Genomic DNA, 22,913 nt, shown 5'->3' on the forward strand with positions numbered 1-22,913 from the left:
CCATTCAGGGCCTGATCCTGCTCTGCCCTCACCCCCCTGGATCCCAGGATTCCCCTGGATCCCAGGATTCCCCTGGATCCCAGGATTCCCCTGGATCCCAGGCCCCCCCTGCCCTGCTCACCCTGGGCAGGAGTCCTGTGCTGGACACCCACCACCCTCCAGTGTGATGAGGGCAGGAGATGTGGAGCAGGAAACTCCTCTTGGAATCCTTTTCCAGACAGGAAGGACCCCTTCCCTTATCCCTGAGTGTCCTGTGCCCTCCCTTGCCCCCCTGGCTGGGGGGGGACTGTCAGTGCAAGGAAACAACCCCCTTCCCAGCTTCCTCCCTCTTCCCAGGGACCAGGAGCGGGGATTTGGGACGGGTGGGGACCCTTCCCCAGGGGTTGCAGAGGGGGTGAGGGGAGCCCAGGAAGCGAAGCACACACAATTCCCGCAGTGGGTGGTGGTTTTTCTCTCTTTATTGTCACTGACAGGAGCAGCAGTGGTGGCCGGGGGACATGGGCAGTACAAACACCACACTCGGGGGAACGGTATGAAAAGTACAAAAATAAGGAAGCCTATATATAATATCATTGCAGTCAATTGCTAAAAATAAATATTGTAAACACGAAAGAACAACATCAGGTGAATCTACAGCACTCGTTTCTGCAGCCACACAGTCTTTGGCTTTATGACTCCCCTGCCCGCGGAGCCAGCGCCCACATCCAGATGCATTTTCTTTGCTTCAGGCCAGAAAGGTTTCAGACTGCTCAGGATGTCACAAGGGAGAGAATTTCCCTCTCTCCAGATTTCCCTTGTGAGCAGGAATTGCCTCTTTTTGCTTTCATTGTTTTACCAGAGCAAGCCAATGATGTGCCAGGAGCAGGTTTGTCCTTCGCCTGCTGGAGGGGAGGGGGCTGTGCTGGGCTGGGGGCTCAGGGCTCCCCCAGCCCAGTTGATTTTGTTGTTACCTGGTATCACCCTTGCACGGTGGTTGTTGCCACAGTTTTACACCTCTCCCCTCCCGTGCACTCGGACCTTTCACCCCCTTGTCTCTGCCAGCTGGTTTGGATTGTCTGATAAGGGAGAGCAGGCACCGCTTATCTGGGGTCAAACTGCACCCGGGGCCAGAGGTCTGTGCCCACAGATAGGAACTGCACACCCTGGGTGACAGAATGTGAGCTTCTCCCTAAGCAGCCTTGGACTCCAAGAAGGGAAGAGGTAAATTCCACTTGCCAGGCTCGATAATTTGCTGGTTGTTTATATATATATTTGTGTATATGCTGATCGTGTTTATATATAACTATATATATATTAAAACTCCCATAAAATCCTGGCCAAAGTACCAACGAGGAGAGAATTGCTAGGGAGGAAAGGCCAGAGACTCTGCTGCCTGTCTGCCTGCCTGCCTGGGAATGTGCTGGAACACCAGGAGTGCAAAGAAAATGCATCCAAATGGGAACAACCAAGTAAAACAAAGCCATCCTAAATCCACAAAGCAGCGCTTCTTCCTGGAGGGAAGACACAGACTGGGCAAGTCAGTCTGAGCAGTCTGTCTGTCTGTCCCTACAGATTTGATCTTCCCTTCATATCAATAATTAGGATTTAATCTTCCCTTCTTCATTTTAACACATTCACAGAACATCCCATGGCATGAGGTCCCAGCCACTACAGTCAGACTGAACAGGAAACACCCGGTGCTCACTCCGGGGGCACAACAAGGAGCACAGATCCCACAGGATCTGTGGGAGCACAGATCCCTGCAGGTCATCCCACAGCCCCTCCTGCCAGCCCTGGAGGGCAGATCTGCTCCCAGGGGACCCAGGGGTCTTCTGACGCTTCAAGTATTGCTTTGAACTGGGAACATTCCAGGCCCTGCTTCCTTCTGAGTCAAAGCAAAAGCTTCCTGGCCTTAAGGGGTTCTCCTGGATATCCAGGTGGGTATCCAGGGATGTGTTCCTCTGACCAAACCCAGCCAAAAACCCACCCCCCTGCCCCGTGAGCTCGGGGCTGATCCTTCCTGCCCCTCTCCAGCCCATCCTTCACCCCACACAGGTGAGGGGACTGTGGTGACCCTGCTCCAAACTCAGCTCCCCACCTTTCTCTCTCCCCCTGTCAGTCACCTGCTCCAGTGATCGGAGCCTGAATCAAAAGCTGGGCTGCTCAGACCCCAATCTTTCCCATTCTGCCCCGAAACTAGTTGTATAGAATTCCTCTCACTAACCAATGAAAACACTACAGATTTCAGAAGGGGAACAACTGGCTAAGAGTAAAAACAGCCACTAATGCAACTCTGCACAGTTCAGCAGCTAAAAACATCTCTGTTTCCATTTTTCAGTAGGCAAAATGCTGGTTTTCTGAGAAAAAAATCACACAAAACTGCTTGGTACCAGATTAGAGGATTTCTGTATCATCCTTCAAGAATTTATTTGACACCTTCTAAAACTTCCACTAAACTTGGTTTCTTACATCATTTCTATACACAGGTTTTATTTGTTATTATTGCCTCGAGGCTTATAAAAAAATAAGCATTTAAAATGCCCAAAAGAGTAACTTTGCTTTAAAATTGTGCTACTGAACTTGACCCCCAACACAGAAAAGAGACTTCTGGTAATGAGGTTACCCCAAGCAGTATAAAAATATACATAAAAATAGACAAAAACTCTATCCTCCAATCTGAAGGGCTGTTTGTGGGGATTATTAGTTATTATCTTTTTTTGTACATCACTGGAATTTCATTATCTTCTGCTAAATATTTACAGGAACCCCCCCCCTCTGTTGCCCTCTGCTCCCCGGGGCAGAGACCCTGCAGGGTTTAGTTCATCCAGACTTTTATGTTGGCAAAAATTAATCTCTGTGTTTTGCTGTGGCACACAAGTGATGCTGTGTCCCTGGGGACACTCAGACAGCCCTGAGGATGCCAAATGGGAATGAAGTGACACCAATTCCTGTCACCTCCCCGAGGAGGTGGGGTTGGCTTCGTGGTGCCTCTCTGAGATCCCACGGGCACCGTCGGTGCTCAGCCAGGACGGTGACAGGAGGTCGAGAGCCCTGCAGAGCCCTGGGGTCATCTCACCCAACCACATGACCTTCCAGAGCACAGCTGGGGAGGGCAAGGGACAAAATAAAACCTCTCTTAGGGTTAAACCCAGCCTAAACCCGGCAGCGTCACCATTACCGCAGGGCCCCGCTGCTCCCTGGCTTTCTGCTTTCCCTTTTGTCCTGGTGATAAAGTCAGAATGCCCAAACCTTTTGTACAGCCATCCTCAGGAATTTGGGTCTCTTCCTCCAGTTCTACCCCAAGAAAATTTTAAATTAAAAAAAAAAAAATTACACAAGAAAAAAAAAAGAGAAAATAATTACTCTGTACCATTCTTCAATGACATGAAAAGGTGACGTTAAAACTAAGCCATACAACCCCCCCAGACTATGTACATAAAAAGACGTCAGATCTCTTAAAACATAAATATACAGTGTATAAATCCAGGTGCCACCTAAAGGCTGCAGCCGCAGAACTATTTCACAGACACAAAGCAAACCGGACTCACCGCGCCGGGGGCAGACACACGGCCACGAGTGGGGGGCTCCGGGGGGGGACACTGACCCGTGGCAGCCCCTCGTGCCCACACGTGCACCGGGGAAGGAAGGGGGAGTGGTGTCAGGGGTGTAACCCTACGTACATGCCACGCTCCTACACTCTACTTGGGGCGTGGGGGAGAGGTCAGGAAATGGGATTAGACCCTGAGTCCCCAATTATTTCCAGGCACGTGCTCTGCTGGAGCAGGTCGAGGGGCCCCTCTGAGCTGGCTCCAGCAGGTTCTCTAATATTGCTCACCAAGGGAGGTACGTGGTACCTCCAGTGCAGCCTCGGCCCACGCCGTTGGAATTCTGCACCCTGTGCTTTAAGAGTTACCATGACTTTCATGGAAATAATACAGCCTTGATCAGGGTAAAAGACTAGTGGAGGTCTTTAGCCCAATCTTAGAGGTTTGCTTCTACAGCACGGACACCTACGACTCGACAAACATAAATAGGTACCATTAAAGTGACAATGCAGTGTCTTAATTATCTGAGCATTATCCCTACGAGGGGAGGGGCAGGAGGTTGGAGGGGTGGGAGGAGAGCTGGGGTGTGATGGAGGAGGCTGCGGGTGGGACAGCTCCAGCTCTGCCTGGGAATGCAGGGAGAAGCCAAAAGACACTGTGAGCTTTACTCGACAGGTGGTTTTATGGCATGCAAGGAAACTCCTACGACAACACTTTGTACAGAGCCCACGGCATCTCCAGTCCCACCGCGGCGCCTCGGAGAACAAGTAAAGCTACAAGTCTGCTCGGAGGGGAGGGGTGTGTGAGTGTGTGCACCGAGGGAGGGAGGGGTCGGGGAGGAACCGTCCTGTTCTGCTGAAACCAAGCTGGTGGGCAGAGCTCCCCCTCTACCGCTGCCCGGCCTCGCGGATGCGACAGGCCACGGCCGTGATGAGCGCGGCGCCTTTGCCGCTGCCGTCCTCCGACTGCAGGAAGGTCACTTCGCACTTGGGGGACAACTCCTTCACTGTCTGGTGCATGACGGTGGAGAAGCTGCAGGGACAGGCAGAGGTGCTGGTTGGACTGGCTGTGGGGGGAAGGGGACAGCCCCCAACCCCTCACTGCCTTCCCCAGAGCCTCGAGGAGCACCGAGACCCCCAGGGCAGGGACGGGGGTGGGTGGGTGGTGAGTGATGGATGGATGGATGAGGGGATGGATGGATGGATGGATGGATGGATGGATGAGGGGATGGATGGATGGACGAGGGGATGGATGAGGGGATGGATGGATGGACGAGCGGATGGATGGATGGATGGATGGATGGATGGATGGATGGATGGATGGATGAGGGGATGGATGGATGGATGGATGGATGGATGGATGGATGGATGGATGGATGGATGGATGGATGAGGGGATGGATGGATGGATGGATGGATGGATGGATGGATGGATGGATGGATGGATTAGGGGATGGATGGATGGATGGATGGATGGATGAGGGGATGGATGGATGGATGGATGGATGGATGGATGGATGAGGGGATGGATGAGGGGATGGATGAGAGGATGGATGGATGAGGAGATGGTTGGCTGGATGATGGATGGATGGGTGGGTGGGTGGGTAGGTGGATGGATGAATAGTTGGCTGGATGGACAGATGGATGGAGATGGAGCTGCCAAGGATGAGGCTTGGAAAGCCCAAGTCTCCATGCTTCAGCCCAAGCCCATAGTTACAACACAGCCATGCTGTGCCTCCACTCAGGACTAAACCCAGCCTCTTCTCAAGTCCCACTGAGCTCTGAAAGCACTAATAGACCTCAACAGCCTCACCTGGGAGGGTTTTCAGAGCCTCCCTCTGCCCATGGGCCCCTGAGACCTATTTAAGCTCAGTCCAGTGTTTTAGTCCCTGTCTGAGCCCCACTGTCCAGCAGCACCACCCTTCACCTCTGGCATGGCCACATTTTTGTGTGGCCATGGACCTTTGTGATCCACCTCACGGCCTCACCTCTTGGTTCAGACCTGCTTGGAGTCCTGGTTGAACCTGGTCACCACCAACTCTGGTGGGCCTGGAGGGAGGTCCCTGCTGCATTACCTGTCTTGGTGCCCCCTCCTTTAGGGAGCAGCTGGCTCTTGCTGTGCCTCGAGTTCGGGTCAGTGAGCTGCTGGCAGCCCTTGCATCCCAAAACCACCTCAAATCCTCTCCCACTAACCCCTGAACCTTCCCCCGTGCACCGTGACCGTCCCAGGTGGGCGGGTGGAGCCCCCCAGGCACACAACCCCAGCCCCCTGAGCCACTCACTGCGGGTGCAGCTTGTAGAGCGTCCCGTCCACGCCGACCGTGACCTTGAGGAAGTCGAGGCCGCGGTTCTCGCGGATCTTGTCCACCACGGCGGCCATGCCGGCCCCGCAGAGCTGCGCCGCCCGCCGCGCCACCACCGTGCACACCTCCTTCACGATGATGCTGTCGTCGCACGTGGACTCCAGCCCCAGGTGCTGCAGGATGGAGCGCACCTGGAGCAGGGCCAGGCAGTCGCTGGAGGACACGGGGCAGCGTTAGGAGGTGGGGCGGGGAGGAGGTGCAGCTTCCCCTTCCCTGTCTGCGTCCCACAGAGCCCAGGGACTCAGGGCTTGGGTCACGGCGGCTCTGCAGCCCCCCTCCAACCTCAGCTTTCAGACCTGGGTGTGGCCCTGGTGTCACATCCTAATCAGGGAGGCTATTTCAGGACAAAGCCACGGAATTGGAGCGTGACACCCATGGAACCCATGGCCCCCTCTGCCCAGGGTAGAGGATAAAGAGGCATCTGTTCTGCCAACCCCAGACAGTCTCCTAGCCTCTCCACACCGGCGCTGCCAGAACCACGTGGATTCTGCTGATTTATCTGCGTGGCACCACCCTGGGTCATCCTGGCTCCAGACCGAGTGTTGGGACTTCTCCTGCCAGACCTGAGAATGCTTCCCCCAAACTCCACCCCTGCTCTGACTGACAGCTGGTGCTCACCCGCCTGCTGGGCCTCACCTCTCTATCTGGGACAGGAACTTGGTCTCAAAGATCCCTCTGGTCTTCAGCCTCTCTGAGATCCGTCCTCGGAAGAGGAGCCCTCGCTTGGTGAAATCCATCAGGATGTTGCGGACGATCTCCCCCAGATACATCCCACTGATCATCTTCTCAAACCTGGGAAGGAGAGCATGAGGCTGGACATCAGGATGAGAGGGGACACTGGGTCTGGATGGGGATTCCAGTTCTACCAGGTGCCTTTGGCACAACCCCCTGGAGCAAGCCCAGCAGCACAGCCCCCACCCTGCGGGCAGGGACAGGGGACACATCGGCGTGTCCCAAAGCCAACCTCTGCCCTGCTCATCATCCCCGGGATCCACTAAGGGGCAGAACTGTTCCTGGACTCTTCCAGCTCCCCAAAGCCACCACCCACCTCTGCTTCCCAGGGTTGAGGGACAGCTCATCCACCGCCACGTCGAACTCCGTCCGTACGTCGTCCAAGCACCCGCTGTCTCCGAAGGCCCCCCACTCCATGTTGACACACATCCTGCCCTCGTCCCCTTCCACCAGCTCCACGTTCCTCATCTCCTCCATGTAGCAGGCGTTGCTGCCCGTGCCTGTGGAGAGGAGCAGGATAAGAGCCCTGAGACACCTCCTGCACCCCCTGGGGCAGCCGAGCTCCCAAAGGCAGTTGAGTCCTCACCGACGATCAGCCCAACTTCACAGAGGGGATCCTCGTACCCACAGGTCATCATGGTGCCAACCGTGTCATTCACCACTGCCACCACGTCCAGGTCGAACTCCTGCAGAGGATGGGATTGCACGGGTTATTCCTGGAGGACTTGGAATTCCAGCTACCTCTGCTCCCATGGCTGGGAAAGGACTTGACTGTGAGTGTGGGAGTCATAGAATCCCAGAATGGTTTGGGCTGGAAGGGATTGTAATGCTCGTCTCATTCCACCCCCTGCCATGGCCAGGGACACCTTCCACTAGCCCAGGTTGCTCCAAGCCCCGTCCAGCCTGGCCTTGGACACTTCCAGGGATGGAACAGCCACAGCTTCTCTGGGCAGCCTGTGCCAGGGCCTCGCCACCCTTACAGGGAGGAATTTCTTTCTAACATCCAATCTAAATCTCTCTTCTTTTAGTTTAAAACTGTTTCCCCTTGTCCTATCACCACCTGTCCTCCATGACCACCCACCTCCTGCAGCCCCAGCCGGCTGCAGGGGGGGCTCAGAGCTCAGACCCCTCCGAGTTCAGAGGGGCTGGGTCAGCCCTGCCAGGAGCAGCCCCTGGGCAGGAGCTCTGGGTGGTCTGTGCTGAGGAAAGGAGCTCGTGTCTCCTGAAGCCATGGCCAGACAAGTCTGCTCCAGCCCTGGCCAGGAGCCAGCCTGTGGCTCCAGGGTCTGAAAATCCAACCAAAGTGATGAGTAAGGGCAGCTGTGAAACTTCCGACACTCATTAGCCCTGAGCTCAGCCCAGTAATTTGTTTTACAGGCCAATTAACAATGCCAAAGACAGCCGGGACGTGGGAGCAGCCGCCAGCTCCTCCCGGCGCCGTGTCCGCTCACCTCCCTGCGGTGAATCGCCTCCTTCAGCAGCCCCACCACGTCCTCTCCCTCACAGCCCGTCGCCTTGAAGCCCTTTGTCCACTTCAGGAGAATTCCCTGTTGTGGGAAAAGACCCGGCAGTGAACCCCCCAGGATGTGCCTCCCAGGCACAGCAGGGCACGGGGGCTGCAGGAGGGGGGTTACCTCATCCAGGTTGTTCTGCTGGCAGGGGAAGGAGAACGTGAACCCGAGCGGGAGTGACACGCCCTTCATTCCCATGTATTCCAGGAAGTCAGAGATGCAGTGGACGATGTGGTCAAAGAGCTGGATGAGCAAAGCCAAAGAAGTTACCATTACAGCCCAACCTGCTGGAGATTCCAACCCATTCCAAGCCTGTTGGAATGTTCAAATCCATTCCCAGGACTTTGAACAGAGCTGCACTGTGGGAGGGGAGTAAACCCAAAAAAGCCCATTTTTCACCCTCTTCCCCACCCACAACATGGCCATATCCCTGCAAAACCCCACCTCACGGGCCCCAGGAGGGACAAGGGCCAGCGAGGAGGTACCACCTTCCCCAGGGTGACACAGGAATCTGGTCCCTCTACAAGGGATCCCCAGAGCCTGTCTGCTGGAGACACTCCCAGTCCCCAAGCGCTGCCCGGAGTGGTTTGCAAAATTCTTTCCACATAAGACTCTGGAGATGTCTCTCCCCGCTTGTGTTGTGGTTTTCCTATCTGGGAAATGGGGATGATGCTTATCTGCCCTTGTGGAGTGTGTGGGATTCAGGGAGGTTCAGTCATGTCTGGGAATAACACCATTTCTAACCTAAAAACCAGTCTCCAGCTTCCCAGACTCCAAAGCCTTGGGCAGAACTCGCTGCTCCAAGGGCAGGAGAGCACCAGCCTTCCCCTCTCCTGCTTTTGCTCCCTGGAAAGGCAAAATCAGCTCCATGCTGAGCCCTGTTCCAGCCACCCCAGGGAAGACACTCCTTTTCCCTCTCCAGCTGCCCATCCTGACCTCCTCTCCTGTGCCCTGCATGATCTCCACGGGGATGGAGTAGATCTTGTTGTGCATCTCCACTCCGCGCCGCTTCCCGTTCCTGACGCGCACCAGCAGCACGCGGAAGTTGGTTCCTCCCAGGTCCAGGGCGAGGAAATCTCCTTTTTCTGCAACCCAAGAGAGGATCATCAGAAGAGATCCCAGCATGGAGCACCTGGGATGTGGCACAGAGCAGATCCAGATCTGCCCTCTTCCTGGGAGAGGGTTGGAAACCGAGATGTGAGTGGGAGCGGAGACCAGGGGGCTGCAGGTTGGAACAGGGGGTGCAGGTAGGAAAGTGGAGGAGAGGTTTGCTCCTGACTTGGGGCAATGATGAGGCTTAGAATCATAAACCCATGGAATAACTTGAGTTGGAAGGACCCACAAGGATCCTTGAAGTCCACAGGACCTGCACAGGCTTCAAGCCAAGGTCAGGCACTCGCTCAAGCCACAGGTAGAACCAGGAGCACAACCCAGGCTGAGGGTGGGGAGAGTCCTGCTGTGGGGAAAACCACAGCGAGAGCCAGGCTTTGTGTGCAGTCAGGTGCAGAACGTCCCAGAGGCTCCGCGCTCTGCCCAGTATCATCCTGGAGGTTTGTGCCACTCCCGCCACAAAGAGGGAACTGGCCATGGCAAAGGATCCAGCCCTTCCTGAGGATATCAGGAGCAGCAATGCTGGCTCTGAGCAGGACACACACGGGCTTACACACAGGAGACATGCAGGTTTACCCACAGGATAGTCACCTGTCCCATCTGGAGTGGAGCACACGTAGGTGGGCAGCATTTTCACCGTCGCCTCCTCGTGCGTCTCCTTGCCCAGCCCTTTCTCCATCTCTTTCCTCATCCTTTCCTTCACCTCCAGCAGCTGCTCGTGGCTCAGCTTGAAGGGCTCCAGGATCTTCTGCCGGGCCTTGTGCTGGGCGTCCAGCCTGTAGGCCACGGCCGTCACCATGGCAGCCCCTTTGCCGCTCCCGTCCTCCGAGCGGATGAACCGGATCTCGCAGTCCGGCAGCAGCTTCCGCACCGTCTTGTGGAGGCGTCGGGCAAAGCTGTGGAGGAGGAGGGGGAGGAAACGGGACCTGAGTGTGCCACCATGGGCAGTGACCCTCTGGGGACCCCCAGCATCCAAAGGAGGTGCTCAGGGGGACACTTGGGGACGCTCCACTTGTGCTGAGCCGCGCCCGCCGCCGGCAGGAGCAGATCCGAGCTCCCCCTCCGTGCTCCCCGTCCCTGTCCCCTCCAGCTCCCGGACTCACTGCGGGTGTTTCTTGTAGACGGAGCCGTCCACGCCGACGGTGGAGCGCAGCCGATCCACGCCCTTGTTGTCCTTGATGCGGCGCAGGACCGCTGCCAGCGTGGCCCCGCACAGGCTGGCCGAGCGCGTCGACACGATCTGGCAGATGCGCAGCGTGGCCACGCAGTCCTCGTGCGACGGCTCCAGGCCCAGCTTGCTCAGGATCTCGTGGGCTTTCTGCAGCCCTTCCTTCTCCCTGGCGGGGCAAGGAAAGGGTTCAGGCCTGGGAACCCCACCTTTGCCGTGTGACGGGTCGGGTCTGCGCAGTGGGGTCTGTCCAGGGTATCAGAGGGTGGGCTGGGACCCAGGACACAACACGGGTCCTACTTACTTCTCAATGGCAGAGACGTATCTGGTCTCAAAGTGACCGGTAGTGAGCAGGTCTGGTGTGAGCCTTCCCCCAAACAACAGCCCTTCCTTGGTCATCTTCACCAGGATGAGTCTGACCAGCTCTCCCATGTACATCCCACTGATCATCTTCTCAAACCTGTCCACAGGGAGGCACGAGATGGAATTGTGGAATGGTTTGGGTTGGAAAAGCCCTCTAAGGTCATCAAATCCAACCATTCCCCCAGCACTGCCAAGGCCACCACTAACCCATGTCCCCAGGTGCCACATCCACATGGCTTTTAAATCCCCCCAGAGATAGTGACACCACCTGGGCAGCCTGTTCCACACCTGACCACCCTTTCAGAGAAGAAATTTTCCCTAATATCCATCCTAAACCTCCTGTCCCCCACATAAGATCCCCTCTGAGCCTCCTTGTCTCCAGGCTAAACAATGTGTGTGTGTTTAGCTGCGTGTGCCACAAGGTGGCCACAGGTTGACCTGAAAACCCATTGGCAGCCTCCCAGTCCCAAATGGAATCTAGGTAATCCCTTCCCAGAGCAGTTTATCCTATCACTGAGAATATGAAGCCTTGTGGACATGACCATCCTTCTGCAAGGAGAACTCGTGGACACCTGAAGGGGGTCAGTCAGTTTGCAGAGTCCCCCCAGGCTCGCCCCACACTGCCAGGGGCCATGTGGGGAATGGGAGATCTGTAGGATTGGGATGTGGACATTAGGTGGGGGTGTTTGCCTGGGCTGGCAGATGAGTGCTGGCCAGAAGGGAACAGGAATCAGCACGTTCACGTGAGCGGCTCACGAGGGCAGCGGGTGGGATGGACAACCCCAATTGGTGCCACAGCCCCTCTGCGCTCCGGTGGCAGAGGACATGGTGACCCAGTTAGCTGGGATGACCTCCCTGGTCCCAGGGACTCCGGCGCAACGGGAGGACGGACAATGCCGAGCAAACCACGAGCCTGAGCCCAGGCCAAGAATCTGCTCACAATTGTTTGCCAGGGTTGAGCGAGCCCATGTCGATCTCACGGTCGAACTCCGTCCGGATGTCATTGAGGACACCATCGTCACCGAAGGCCCCCCACTCCATGTTGATGCACATCCGACCTTCATCCCCTTCCACCAGGTCAATGTGCCTCATCTCCTCCATGTAGCAGGCGTTGGTTCCAGTACCTGGGCCGAGCATGGGGACACAGTGAGCGAGGACACTGCCTTGCCTCCATTCCCACTATCCCTCATTCCCATTATCCCTCATTCCCACTTGGCCACAGCACAAGGCACCAAAGAAAGCGAAGAGGGAAGCAAACAGACATCGGGCAATGCTGGTTTTCCAACGCTGGTATCCCCCTCTTTTTCTTCTTTATGTTTTTTTCCCAAAAGACCCTGAAGCTTGCAAGAAACAGGATCTCCCTCTGGAGTTCCTGGAGGGATGGACCTGCTTGCTCTCACTCACCAACGATGAGGCCAACTTCACAGTTGTGGTCGTCGTAGCCACAGGTCATCATGGTCCCCACGGTGTCGTTCACCACGGCCACGATGTCGATGTCAAAGTCCTGAGTTGGTGGAAAGGAGAGAGGGTGACCCAACACAGACAAAACAGACCAAAACATCACCATGGAGCCCAGGAACCCTGTCCCAGGGATGTGTGTGCCCCCGTCCCACCGCCCCAGGAGGTGACACACCTACCCCTCTTTTCTTGATGGACTTGCGCAGCATCGACACCACGTCCTTGCCCTCCACGCTGCTGCACTTGAACCCCTTTGTCCACGTCACGAGGATGCTCTGGGGGGAACAGCCAGAGGGAAGGCTCAGAGTGAGACCCCCACCCTGTGGGGCTGCCAGAACAAGGGACACGGGGCCCTGTGGGGGAGCCCCCCGTTAGCAGCTCCCCGGCTGCGCCATCAGCCCCGTTTCCGTGTCAGATAAGGTTTATGGCCATGAGATAACACAAGACCTGCTCATTGCTCCCCGGCAGGAGGGAAAGTGGTTCCTGTGACCAGGTTTTATGGAACCCTGAGGCAAAACCTGTTCACAAGTCCATGGATTGCTGCTCGACCCACCCCTGAGGGGTGGGGGGCTTGGAATGCTCCTTGACCTATCCCTGCAGGGTAGGGGGCTCGCAGCCCCCATAGCCAGAGGCACCAGGTTTGTCTCCACTGCAGCCACCTGGTCAGGGGCTGAGCTGAGCCTTGGGGGGAGGAAAAGGACTCGGCTGCATTTGGAATCTTCAACACTCCGGGCACAGGGCCCTCGGTGAGGCTGACACCCATCCTGCCTCAGAGATGGGGAAACCGCGGCACGGAGAGACCCAGCCCAGGCAAGGTCAGGGGAACAGGCACTTCCTCCCGCAGCTTCTTTATTTTAATTTCCTTTTTTACAGCCCCCGTGTCTACCGGGAGGAAAGTGTTAACCCTCCTGTCCCTCCCTGCCCCTGCAGAGTGGCTCAGGCACAGCAGCCTTGCCCCTCGGCAGCTCCCGGGAGGACGTGCCGGATGGCCGGCACTCCATGGAGCCGCTCTCTTTCCATCCCGCTGCAGAGCCGGGTGAGATAAGGGCAAGGAAAGCATCCCCCTCCCTCCCCACCACGAGCCAGAGCCCCGCGAGGCGGTGGGTGGCAGGGAAGGGGCCACGTGCCTCGCTGGGCTCCGGGATGTGGAGTCTCCAGCGAGGTCACCGCGGCTGAGCGGAGCTGACAGCGCCCGGAGGGACCCCCCTCCCCGCCGCCTGCACGGGGGATGTGGTGCTCAGCACGTCTGGGTGCACTGGGCTGCTGGAGCTCGGGCTGCAGCCCTGGAAAAGCTGATTTCCGTGGAGGAATCCCATGGAAACATCATATCCCAGACCCCCGCAATTCCGGGAGCACATCCCTCGCTCCGCCGGCACCGAGCTCTGCTGGCACACACGGTGACCTGGGAACTGCTCATCACAGGGACCCTGTCAGAGCTCACTGACATGAAAACCCCTCAAGATAAATGAGGTAAAGTCCAGAAAATTCAGAAATCCAGAAGACTCGGGGGAGACCACAGAGCCCCTTCCAGTGCCTAAAGGGGCTCCAAGAGAGCCGAGAGGGACTTGGGACGAGGGCCTGGAGTGACAGGACAAGAGACAATGGCTTCACACTGACAGAGGGTGGGATAGATGGGATACTGGGAAGGAATTTCTGGCTGTGAGGGTGGGGAGGCCCTGGTACAGGTTGCCCAGAGAAGCTGTGGCTGCCCCATCCCTGGAAGTGTCCAAGGCCAGGTTGGACAGGGCTTCGAGTAACCTGGGCTAGTGGGAGGTGTCCCTGCCCATGGCAGGGGGTGGGACTGGATGGGCTTTAAGGTCCCTTCCAGCCCAAGCCATTCCATGATCCTATGAAAACCTGGCCAAGACGTGTCGAAAACAGGAGACCCACCACTGCTCACTCATCAAGCAGCTTTAAAAAAGACAACCTGGCACCTATCCTTAAAAAATATTGATGTTCCTTTTAACAGGGGTTTTATGGTGTGTTTGGAGATGAGAAGCAACAGAATTATTGGGAAGTGACACCAAGCACTGCATTCCCTGGAGGAATGTTCCCTCCTCTCTGTCCCTGACCGTGCAGCCACAGAGCCATTCCACCAACAAAAATATTCATAACAAAGAAGGGGCAGTGCTGTTCTTAACCCTCCTTCACCCAGAGCTTGGGAATGGCTTTGAATGAGAGATGTGGCCCTTCAGGAAAGGTCACATGACCCAAAATCAATGAGACTAATCAAAAGCCTGAGCTAAATTGTTGTGGGACCCCCAGCAAGAGCTCAGCCCATCCCACCACAGTCCCTCACCCACCTCATCCAGCTTGGTCTGGTGACACGGGAAGGAGAAGGTGAACCCAAGGGGGAGTTTCTTGTCTTTGATGTTCAGCTTGTCCAGGAAGTTGGCCAAACACTCGGCGATGTGGTCAAAAAGCTGGAAAAAGGGTAAAGAGTGAGACCTGCCAGGGCTGCCCACGCCCAGGGGATGAGTCGGAGCTGTGCCCACAGCCCTGCCCGCCCTCACCCATCCCCACACCGGCGTCAGGAATTCTTGTTCCTGGCACAGGATCCACTGGGCTCCTGCTGGACCAGGCAGGGGGGGATGCCCAGCCCTGCTCCCGCCCCAGGACACATCCAGGGGTGCCGGGGTGACCCCAGGGTTGGGTAAGGGAGGGGGGGCCCACCTGCACCCCACTGCCACGCATGAGCTCCTCGGGGATGGCGTAGATCTGGTTCTCCATCTCCACCTTCTGCAGCCCGTTGTCCGACACCTTCACCCGCAGCACACGGAAGTTGGTGCCACCGAGGTCCAGCGCCAGGAAATCCCCATCCTCTGCGGGACCAGGACAAGGGGAACCAGTGAGCTTGGAGGGTCCTCGCCCTGCCAGAACCCCAGGGTAACCAGCCACCTCCCAGGTATGAGGATATGGTCTGATTTTTAAATATGTTTCTCTATTTTAATCATTATTATAGTGTTTGGTATTTTATCAGAGCTGTGGCCTGACCCTCCTCTGCACCCCTGACACACACACAGCTGATGGGGGATCAAGGCACTGCCGTTGAGCTGGATATGGATGTCCTGGGGAGGATAAATCCAACCAGCACCACCCAGAAACCCAACAGTGATCTCAGGGAAGAGGGGCTCCAGCCTCAGGCTCCATAAGGAAGAAGGCAGCAAAGCCATTGCTGACCCTACTGATGCTTGGTGGAAGCTCCTAAACCTCCCTCCCAAGGGGTTAAACCCTGTGAGCAGCTGTGGAAACACCAGAGCTTGGCTAAACTTTTCTGGGAATGCCCATCCTGTTGAGGCTCAGCTGGCGCAGCCCAGGCCAAGCTCCCTGCCCTGCCCCAGGAATCCCACACGCTCCCAGCACCACGGGAAGGTGGAAGCAGGAAACCAGGGAGGGAGAAACTCCAGAAGACCTTCGGGGGCTCATTGCTGCCTTCCCGGGGGGAGCTGGAACACGGCTCCTCCGAGGGGAGCCCCAAGGGCGAGCCCGGGGTGTCCCCTCCTGTTTGTTTTCAAGGCAGCTTGCTGGGCTGGGGACCCAGGCTGCGAGAAAAGCGCCCAGCTGGCTGTTTTAGTGGGGAGAGGGCCGGGGAAAGCCCTCTATCAGCACTGTCGGAGTCCTGAATGCATTAAATGTGCTGTGCTGGCTCCCCGGGCCGATCCCGGCGCCCGGGGGCCGCTTTGTGCCGGCCGGGGCTGCTACAAAGGGGCCACAGTTGGGACAGAACCCGGGGGTTATTAGTATGCACACGCCAGCGGGCCGCCGGCATCTCCAGTGACTCCAGCTGAAAAGGCAGCTCCGGGGCTCCAGCGGGCCCGGTGCCTTCCCTGGGGTCACCCCTGAGGGCTCGGGGCGAGGGAACAGGGCACGGGACCCACCGGGAGCTGGAGCGGCTTTAGAGAGGCGGAAAAGGGCCGTGGAAAGCTGCCCCTGGAGCTCCGAGGAGAGGAGGAACCAGAGGGCTCAGGGGTCACAGGCAGCTTCAGCAGGGTCAGAGCTGGGCATGGAGAGCGTGGAGGACGGGGGAGCACTGGGGGGTCAGCACTGCACCCCAAGGGGGAACAGAACAACACCCAAGGAGTCAGAACAACATCCCAGAGGGGTCAGAACATCACCCAGGGGTTCAGTGCATCACCCCAGGGGGGCCAGTGCAGCCCATCACATATCCCCAGGGTGACACAGGGCAGTGGGGGCCCAGCTCTTGGTGACACCAGCCCGTGCCCAGCCCCCAGCACAGCCCAGGTCACACCCCAGAATGGGCTGGCCAATGGAATACGGAGGTGCCAAGGCTATCACACCATTATCTTAATAAGAGCTGAAGTCCAGCGAGACCCTGCAGAGGTTCTGGCCAAGCTTCAGTTATCTCTGGGGCCCCACAGCCCCTGCAGGAGCCAATAACCCCAGACCACTCCAAACCTGGACCCTGTCAGAGCTTTGCAGCTCCTCCCTCCTCAGCCAACGCCCCTGACACAGCTCTGAGAGAGGCAGTGTGACCAGAATTCGGGGCTGGAGGAGGACACTGGGACATGGGAGCACCGAGCTCCTGCACTGGGGCAGCCAGGCCCTGCACACCCCTTCCTCCTCCTCCCCTTGACCCTTTGCAGGGATGAGGTTTAAACCAGTTTGGCAGCTCCTTTCACAGCCTGTCTGCCAGCCACGGGGCATTTGTGGCCACGGTGGCTCTTCACTCAAAAAACACACCAGGAAAACCTTGGAGAAGCTCCTGGCTGTCCCACTGTCCTTGGTGAGGCCACCACAGGGACCCCCCTCAGCCATGGGTGGGCAGAGCTGGATGTGATGTCTGGCTGGGCACCACTGGCATCGTGTCCTGCCCTACACACAGGTCACGCTGTGCTCCTGCTCCCCTTGCCATTGGCACTGATCCTGCTCTGCTCATTGGCACAGCATGGAAAGCACCTCAGGGGGCTGATAAATATGCCAGGGATAAGGGCACTGGAGCCAAGAGGGTCACAGATTGCTCAGCTCCTTGGAGATATTACAGGGAACCCAAAAGGCTCACAAAAAAGGGGCTAAGGAGCCTGGTGGGGCCATCCTGCCCTCCTGCCCAGCCCTCACACACTCAGTGCTTCAGCCAAGCCACACGAGGGGCTCATGGCCCCTGGAGCCATGTGGGACCAGCTCTGCCCTGCCCTCACTGCGGGACCCACACACCACCCCCATCCCCCTCACACTGCTCAGCACCCACCAGAGGGGCACGAGCAGCCTGGTGGCAAGGGAGGAGGTCAAGGGGTGGGTTCCCAGGTGGATCAGCTTTGCAGCAGGGAAGAGGCAGCAAAATCTCCCTTGGAAGAGCAGCAGCCATGCAGCTGAGGGATGGGCTCCGTGACCAGCACCAGGTCCCCATCAGGCTCCCACAGCCCCTGATAAGGTATCAGAGGTGGTGCTGAGCCCACAAACCAAACAGGGAGGGCAAACATGGAGCCCTGATTCCAGGGGCTGCTTACTCCTGGCAAACCACCCAAGGCTGAGAGCTGAGTGCCTCAGAACCCGTGGGGCAGAGGAGGTGGCCAGGGGAGAGAAGCTGCATGTGTGGGATCATGTCCCAGCACCTCAGAGATTGGTCACCCCAGAACCCCCACCCCCAGTGGAACCACAACCTCCCAGTGACTGCAGTTCCACTGTGGAGGAACCCCTGGTCAAACTGGGGAAATAAAAATTAAGAGGAAGAGAAAAAGTTGGAGCAGGTCCAGGTTCTGCTGCCCAGGGGAGATGCAGGAGAAGGTTGAGGCATTGACCCCAGCACTTCCCACTGCCACCCCTCACCAGCCCTACCCTCCTGCCGGACAGTTCATGGAGTCATGGAATGGTTTGGGTTGAAAGGATTTTAAAGACCAGCCAGTTCCACCACCTTGCTCTTCCACTAGCCCAGGTTGCTCTAAGCCCCATCCAACCTGGCCTTGGACACTTCTAGGGATGAGGCAGCCACAGCCTCCTTGGGAAAGCTTGCTGGGAATTCAGTAAATCCCCAACCACGAGACTTTGGGCATAAAAACAGTGTTTTTTTCCAAGGCTTTCAAGTCCATGGGCCAAAGGAGCTGGTTTGCCTGCAGAGGCACCTGGCTATCAGCAGGAGCTGAGCCCACTGGCCAAGGGAAAGGTGCTGCCAAGAACAGCCACCCTTCAGATTTCCAGGGATTAGACTCCCAAATCCTGCAGCATCCTCCTGAAACCTCCAGGCTGGGGTTATCAGCTGCTGGGGCTTAACAGGGGATGCACCACAAGAGCCTTGTGTCAACACCAGCGTGGAGGAGGAAACGTGGCGACACCAGCAAAGCCTGGAAAAACCAGGAATGGAGCAGGGGGGAAGGTGGTGGTTGCCCTGAGCAAGGAGAGCCCTCGGGAGAGGTACTGGGGATCCAAGGAGAAGCTTATTTAGGATATGCTTCCCCACCACCTCAGTGCCAGCACGGCACGGGGGCATTCCAGTGGGTGCCGGAGCCCAGCAAAGCAAGAGAAGTTGTTACTGGGAGAGTTTCTGCTTCCAAAGCAGAATTCCCCCCTCTTATCACATGCCATGGGAACAGGGAACCCTCCAAGAGCTGGGAGCCGGGGCTGTGTTTTGGCTTAACCTGCAGATGTGACCTTGTATTTCCATAAGCGCCTCTCATCCGCCTGGATCCCGCTGTGGGATCTGGCTGTGCCTTCCAGGGGGTGGAATCCCACAGCAGAGATATGGGGGCTGCAGCAGGAGGCAGGGAAGGACAGGGATGTTTGGTGGGAGGATGGTGAGGAGCCCCATGGCACTGGCATTTAGGAGCAGGCCTGGAGCAGAGGAGAAGCCTGTCCTGGAAGTGGGAGCAGCTGCTGGCACCTGGAGCAGGTGGGAGCAGGACTTGGTGCCCAGCCCAAGTCAGACTTTGCCCAGGAGCTTTGAATAAAAGGGAAGAAGGAAGGACACAGCCTTGGACGTTGAGCTCCTCCTGAGCCACACCATCTGTGCCAGGGATTTGGCACGTGTGCCACCTTCCAGCCTCCCCTCTGAAACCCAAGAGCAGCTGGTGCTGCTCACAGCCTGGATCCAGCTGGAGCTGGACAGGGAACTCCAGCTCTTGGCTCCAGAACCCTCCCATTTCCAGCCCCCCTGGGCAGCTGCAGCTCCGTGACTGCCCCAGCACCCCTCTGGAGTGACATTTTCCATGCTGCCGTTCCCCCTTCTCCCTGCCCCGGGTGAGAAATGTCAGCTGGGGCACTGACGCAGGGCAGGGTACCAAGGACCTGTCCCAGAGGGGCATGGGGAGGGATTGCTCCTTTCCCAGCAGGGTCAGGGTGCTGGGAGCACTGGCACACCCTCCACCAGCACCCAGCACCTTCAGCTGCTCCAGTTCCCGTGCCCAGGGGCGGCTCCTGGCCATCCCTGTAATTACAAATATTCTCCAACATTTAAATAGATTGGAATCTCGATCCTGGGGCAGGGAGCCAGGTCCAGCTCCTGGGTGTAGGTGCACGGAGGGGGCCGAGCACAGGGGATGCTCTGGGTGCCCAGATGCTTCAGGGATTAAAGGGGCTCACAAGGAAGGTGGAGATAGACTTTCAGCAGAGGGTGTAGAGAACAAGGGGGAACAGTTTTAAACTAAAAAAGGTGGGATTTAGATGGGATATTGGGAAGAAATTCTTCTCTATGAGAGTGGGGAGGCCCTGGCACAGGGTGCCCAGAGAAGCTGTGGCTGCCCCATCCCTGGAAGTGTCCAAGGCCAGGTTGGGCAGGGCTTGGAGCAACCTGGGCTAGTGGAAGGTGTCCCTGTCCTTAGCAGGGGGTGGAATGAGATGGTCTCTAAGGTCCCTTCCCACCCAAATCATTCCATGATGTGTCTTCACAGGGACACAGGAGATGCTACCACTCACCCCAGACCTCACTGAGACATTACCAGCAAACACCCAACACTGCCCAGTGATCCAGAGACCTTCCTGACAGGAGGGGGGAGCCAGGGGGGGTCGGGCTCTGCTCCCAGGGAACAAGGGACAGGAGGAGAGGGAACGGCCTCCAGCTGTGCCAGGGGAGGTTTAAGCTGGATATCGGGGAAAGTTTCTGCATGGAAAGGGTTGTCCAGCCCCAGCACAGCTGCCCAGGGCAGGGGTGGAATCCCCGTCCCTCATGGATTTAAGAGCCATGCGGGACATGGGTTAGTGCTGGCCTAGGCAGCACTGGGGGAATGGTTGGGTTTGATGACCTTAGAGGGCTTTTGCAACCCAAACTATTCCATGAGTCTGTGATTCTGTGATTTCACAACTCTACCACTTCTGTCCTTGCCTCCAGAGAGCAGCCATGAGTTTTTTTGGCTCTGTCCCTCTTTGTCCACCTCTCCTGCTGGTGACCAGCAGCCTCTGCCCCTGTGGTTTCACAGACTCCCCTGGAGGTGCCGACACTGGAGCAACCCCAGCTCCGAGCAACTCCATCCAACAGGACTGACCATCCCAGGGCCTCCTCCTGGACTGCTGCCATCCCAGATGTGGAGCCAGGGCAGCTCCAGCTGCTGAGGGTTCCGTCCCTCCTTCCCTTCAGCAGCCAGGAGCACTCCACCAGCTCGGAGCACTTGGTGGGTCCTGGGTGTGTTGGTGGGCAAGGGGTGATGCTGCGGGGATGGAGACCAGCTCCTCCCCAGAACACCAAGCGGGGAGAGGCAACAAGGAACTTCCCCTCTGGATGCCAGAGGAGGTAGTATTTTGGGCTGAGAGGGACAAGCTGGGTATGTGGCTGTCCAGAGCGTGCCTCAGGCACGGGAAGTGGGCAGAAAGGCCCATTGTGAGGAGCCTGCAGAGCCCCTGCTCCTGCCGGCCCCAGTGGCTCTCAGACAGCGCTGGCAGCGCTGCCGCCTCACTGCTCATGAAATCTGATGAGCCGGACCCGTGACTGTCTCTGTCCTGCCAGCAAGGGCATGCCAGGGCAGCTTCCCACCCTCCCTCCCGCCAGCGAGAACTGGGAGCCCCTCCAGTGCCAGCAGAGGGGGAATGAGGCCTGTCCCCACGCTCAGCCAGAGCAGGAGGAAGCCCCCAGGACCAGCAGCGAAGGTGGCCGTGGTGCCATCCCTGTTTGGGCAGTGCCACGAGGATGAGTGGTCCCACCCCCCCTCTGCTCTCCCAGGAGCATCTCCCCTCCCACGGTACCTGTCCCGTCCGGGGTGGACCTGACGAAGGTGGGCAGCATCTTCACGGAGGCGGTGGGGTTGGTCTCTGCTCCCAGCCCCTTCTCCATCTCCTTCTCAAAACGTTGGGACACCTCCAGGAGGGTCTCATCGGAGAGCCGCATGTGGTACAGGTACTTGTCGACCTGAAAGGGGACATAAAGCCCAAAGGTCAGGTGGGGACTTGGGCACAGGGGCACAACCTCCAGGACGTGCTCAGGGCAGTGGCCAGCCCCTCTCCTGGGGGTGACACAAGGAGCAGGGCGGGAGCAGGTCGTGACCCATCTCAAGGCGCAGGACATGGCACCAGTGGCACACCACCGACACAGCACTGCTGAAACAGCTCATCCCAGGAATCACCCACCACCGCTCTGCACCTCCCCCCAGCCATCCAGGGCTGCTCTCCAAGGAGCTGCCTCCCTTCCCAGATCGCTTGGGAATGCCAAACCCCGAGTTGCACCTGATGCTCCACAGCATCTTCCCACTCAGTCACCTACAGACACCCAAACAGGTTGCTACAGAAGCAGGAATTCAAACTCAGGAGTGAGTCAGGAGGTCAGGGATGGAGGTTTTCAGGTGTGGAGCCCTTCCCACGCCACGGCACCAACGCGCCTTGACCTTGACCCCCGGGGAGGAATCCACTGCCCCGTCATTTCTCTGCTGCTGAGGTCACCCCAAGAGCCAAGAGCTACTCAACCCCCTTGAGCAAACCACGCTGGTGTGACACAAGTGGGTGCCACGGTCAGAGAGGCAAGAAATCCACCCCCTGCTCCTGGAAATCGTTATACCCTTGAGCTGGGGATATGGAGAAGCCCAGCTCCTTCCATAAATGGCATCTGCATCTTGCCTTCCCCAAGAAAGGCATGGAAAGATTCCTCCCTGGCCCTGACCGTGCGTGTCCGTGCGGCCGGGCCGGAGCAGGGAACGGGAGAGGCGGACACTGCCCGCTCCCAAACGATGCCCTGCTTCAATTAGCTTCACTTAAAATTAATTAAAGGGCAGCTGCAAGCCCTGAGAAGTCAAGAGGAAAACTCCACCCCGAGCGCTCACCTGTCTGCAGGCACGTACGGCGGGTCAGCGGAAGCGGGCTGGGGCTGTGCTTTATGGGGCTGCACTGGAGGAAATGGGCATTTTGTGGGCAACTAATTGCACCCACCCAGCGTGACCTCACTCATGGACCCCAGGCTGCACAACACAGCCCTGCTGTGGTTTGGGCTGCCTGTGTTTCAGGCCCAGGGTGCTCCAGCACATCCCTTTTTTCCCCACCCCCAGCTCTGTTGGAAATCTGGGAGCTGAGATCCCAGTGGCGAGGTCAGGGGATGGAGGGAGGTCAGGGGATGGAGGGAGGTCAGGGGATGGAGGGAGGCCCAGCCCAGCACATTCCAGGAGAGATGCTTCATCTCCAGGGCAGCAGCATCCTCACTGGTGTGATGGGCAAAACCTCCTCCTCCTCACTTCTCCTGGTATTTTCAGCTCTTTCCCAGCAACTGGGAGCTGGGAGACCAGGCAGGCAGGAGGGAAAGGCCAAGAAGAAGGAAACCTGGAG

At 57.7% G+C, this 22,913-nt stretch overlaps 1 protein-coding gene across 2 annotated transcripts in view; it reads right to left on the reverse strand.

Annotated features, from left to right (window-relative positions):
* Positions 1 to 440: 440 nt before the first annotated feature.
* LOC127482078 (hexokinase-2) overlaps positions 441 to 22,913 on the reverse strand; it is a 29,550-nt gene continuing 7,077 nt past the window's right edge. Inside the window, exons 2-18 of one of the 2 annotated variants that reach the window (XM_051812056.1) lie at positions 21,351 to 21,513; positions 14,901 to 15,049; positions 14,531 to 14,650; positions 12,407 to 12,502; positions 12,174 to 12,273; positions 11,710 to 11,893; positions 10,711 to 10,866; positions 10,342 to 10,575; positions 9,830 to 10,134; positions 9,065 to 9,213; positions 8,252 to 8,371; positions 8,069 to 8,164; positions 7,204 to 7,303; positions 6,934 to 7,117; positions 6,522 to 6,677; positions 5,805 to 6,038; positions 441 to 4,556 (exon numbers count right to left, since the gene is read on the reverse strand). In XM_051812056.1, the coding sequence (XP_051668016.1) occupies positions 4,412 to 4,556; positions 5,805 to 6,038; positions 6,522 to 6,677; positions 6,934 to 7,117; positions 7,204 to 7,303; positions 8,069 to 8,164; positions 8,252 to 8,371; positions 9,065 to 9,213; positions 9,830 to 10,134; positions 10,342 to 10,575; positions 10,711 to 10,866; positions 11,710 to 11,893; positions 12,174 to 12,273; positions 12,407 to 12,502; positions 14,531 to 14,650; positions 14,901 to 15,049; positions 21,351 to 21,513 (2,691 nt within the window). In that variant the 3' untranslated portion in view covers positions 441 to 4,411. The remainder of the gene's footprint in view (positions 4,557 to 5,804; positions 6,039 to 6,521; positions 6,678 to 6,933; positions 7,118 to 7,203; positions 7,304 to 8,068; positions 8,165 to 8,251; positions 8,372 to 9,064; positions 9,214 to 9,829; positions 10,135 to 10,341; positions 10,576 to 10,710; positions 10,867 to 11,709; positions 11,894 to 12,173; positions 12,274 to 12,406; positions 12,503 to 14,530; positions 14,651 to 14,900; positions 15,050 to 21,350; positions 21,514 to 22,913) is intronic. The other variant, XM_051812057.1, reaches the window with a different exon arrangement.

The sequence above is a fragment of the Manacus candei genome, unplaced genomic scaffold, assembly GCF_025592945.1.
Source record: "Manacus candei isolate 608988 ecotype Guabito, Panama unplaced genomic scaffold, ASM2559294v1 h1tg000084l, whole genome shotgun sequence".
In the NCBI taxonomy this organism is placed as follows: Eukaryota; Metazoa; Chordata; class Aves; order Passeriformes; family Pipridae; genus Manacus; species Manacus candei.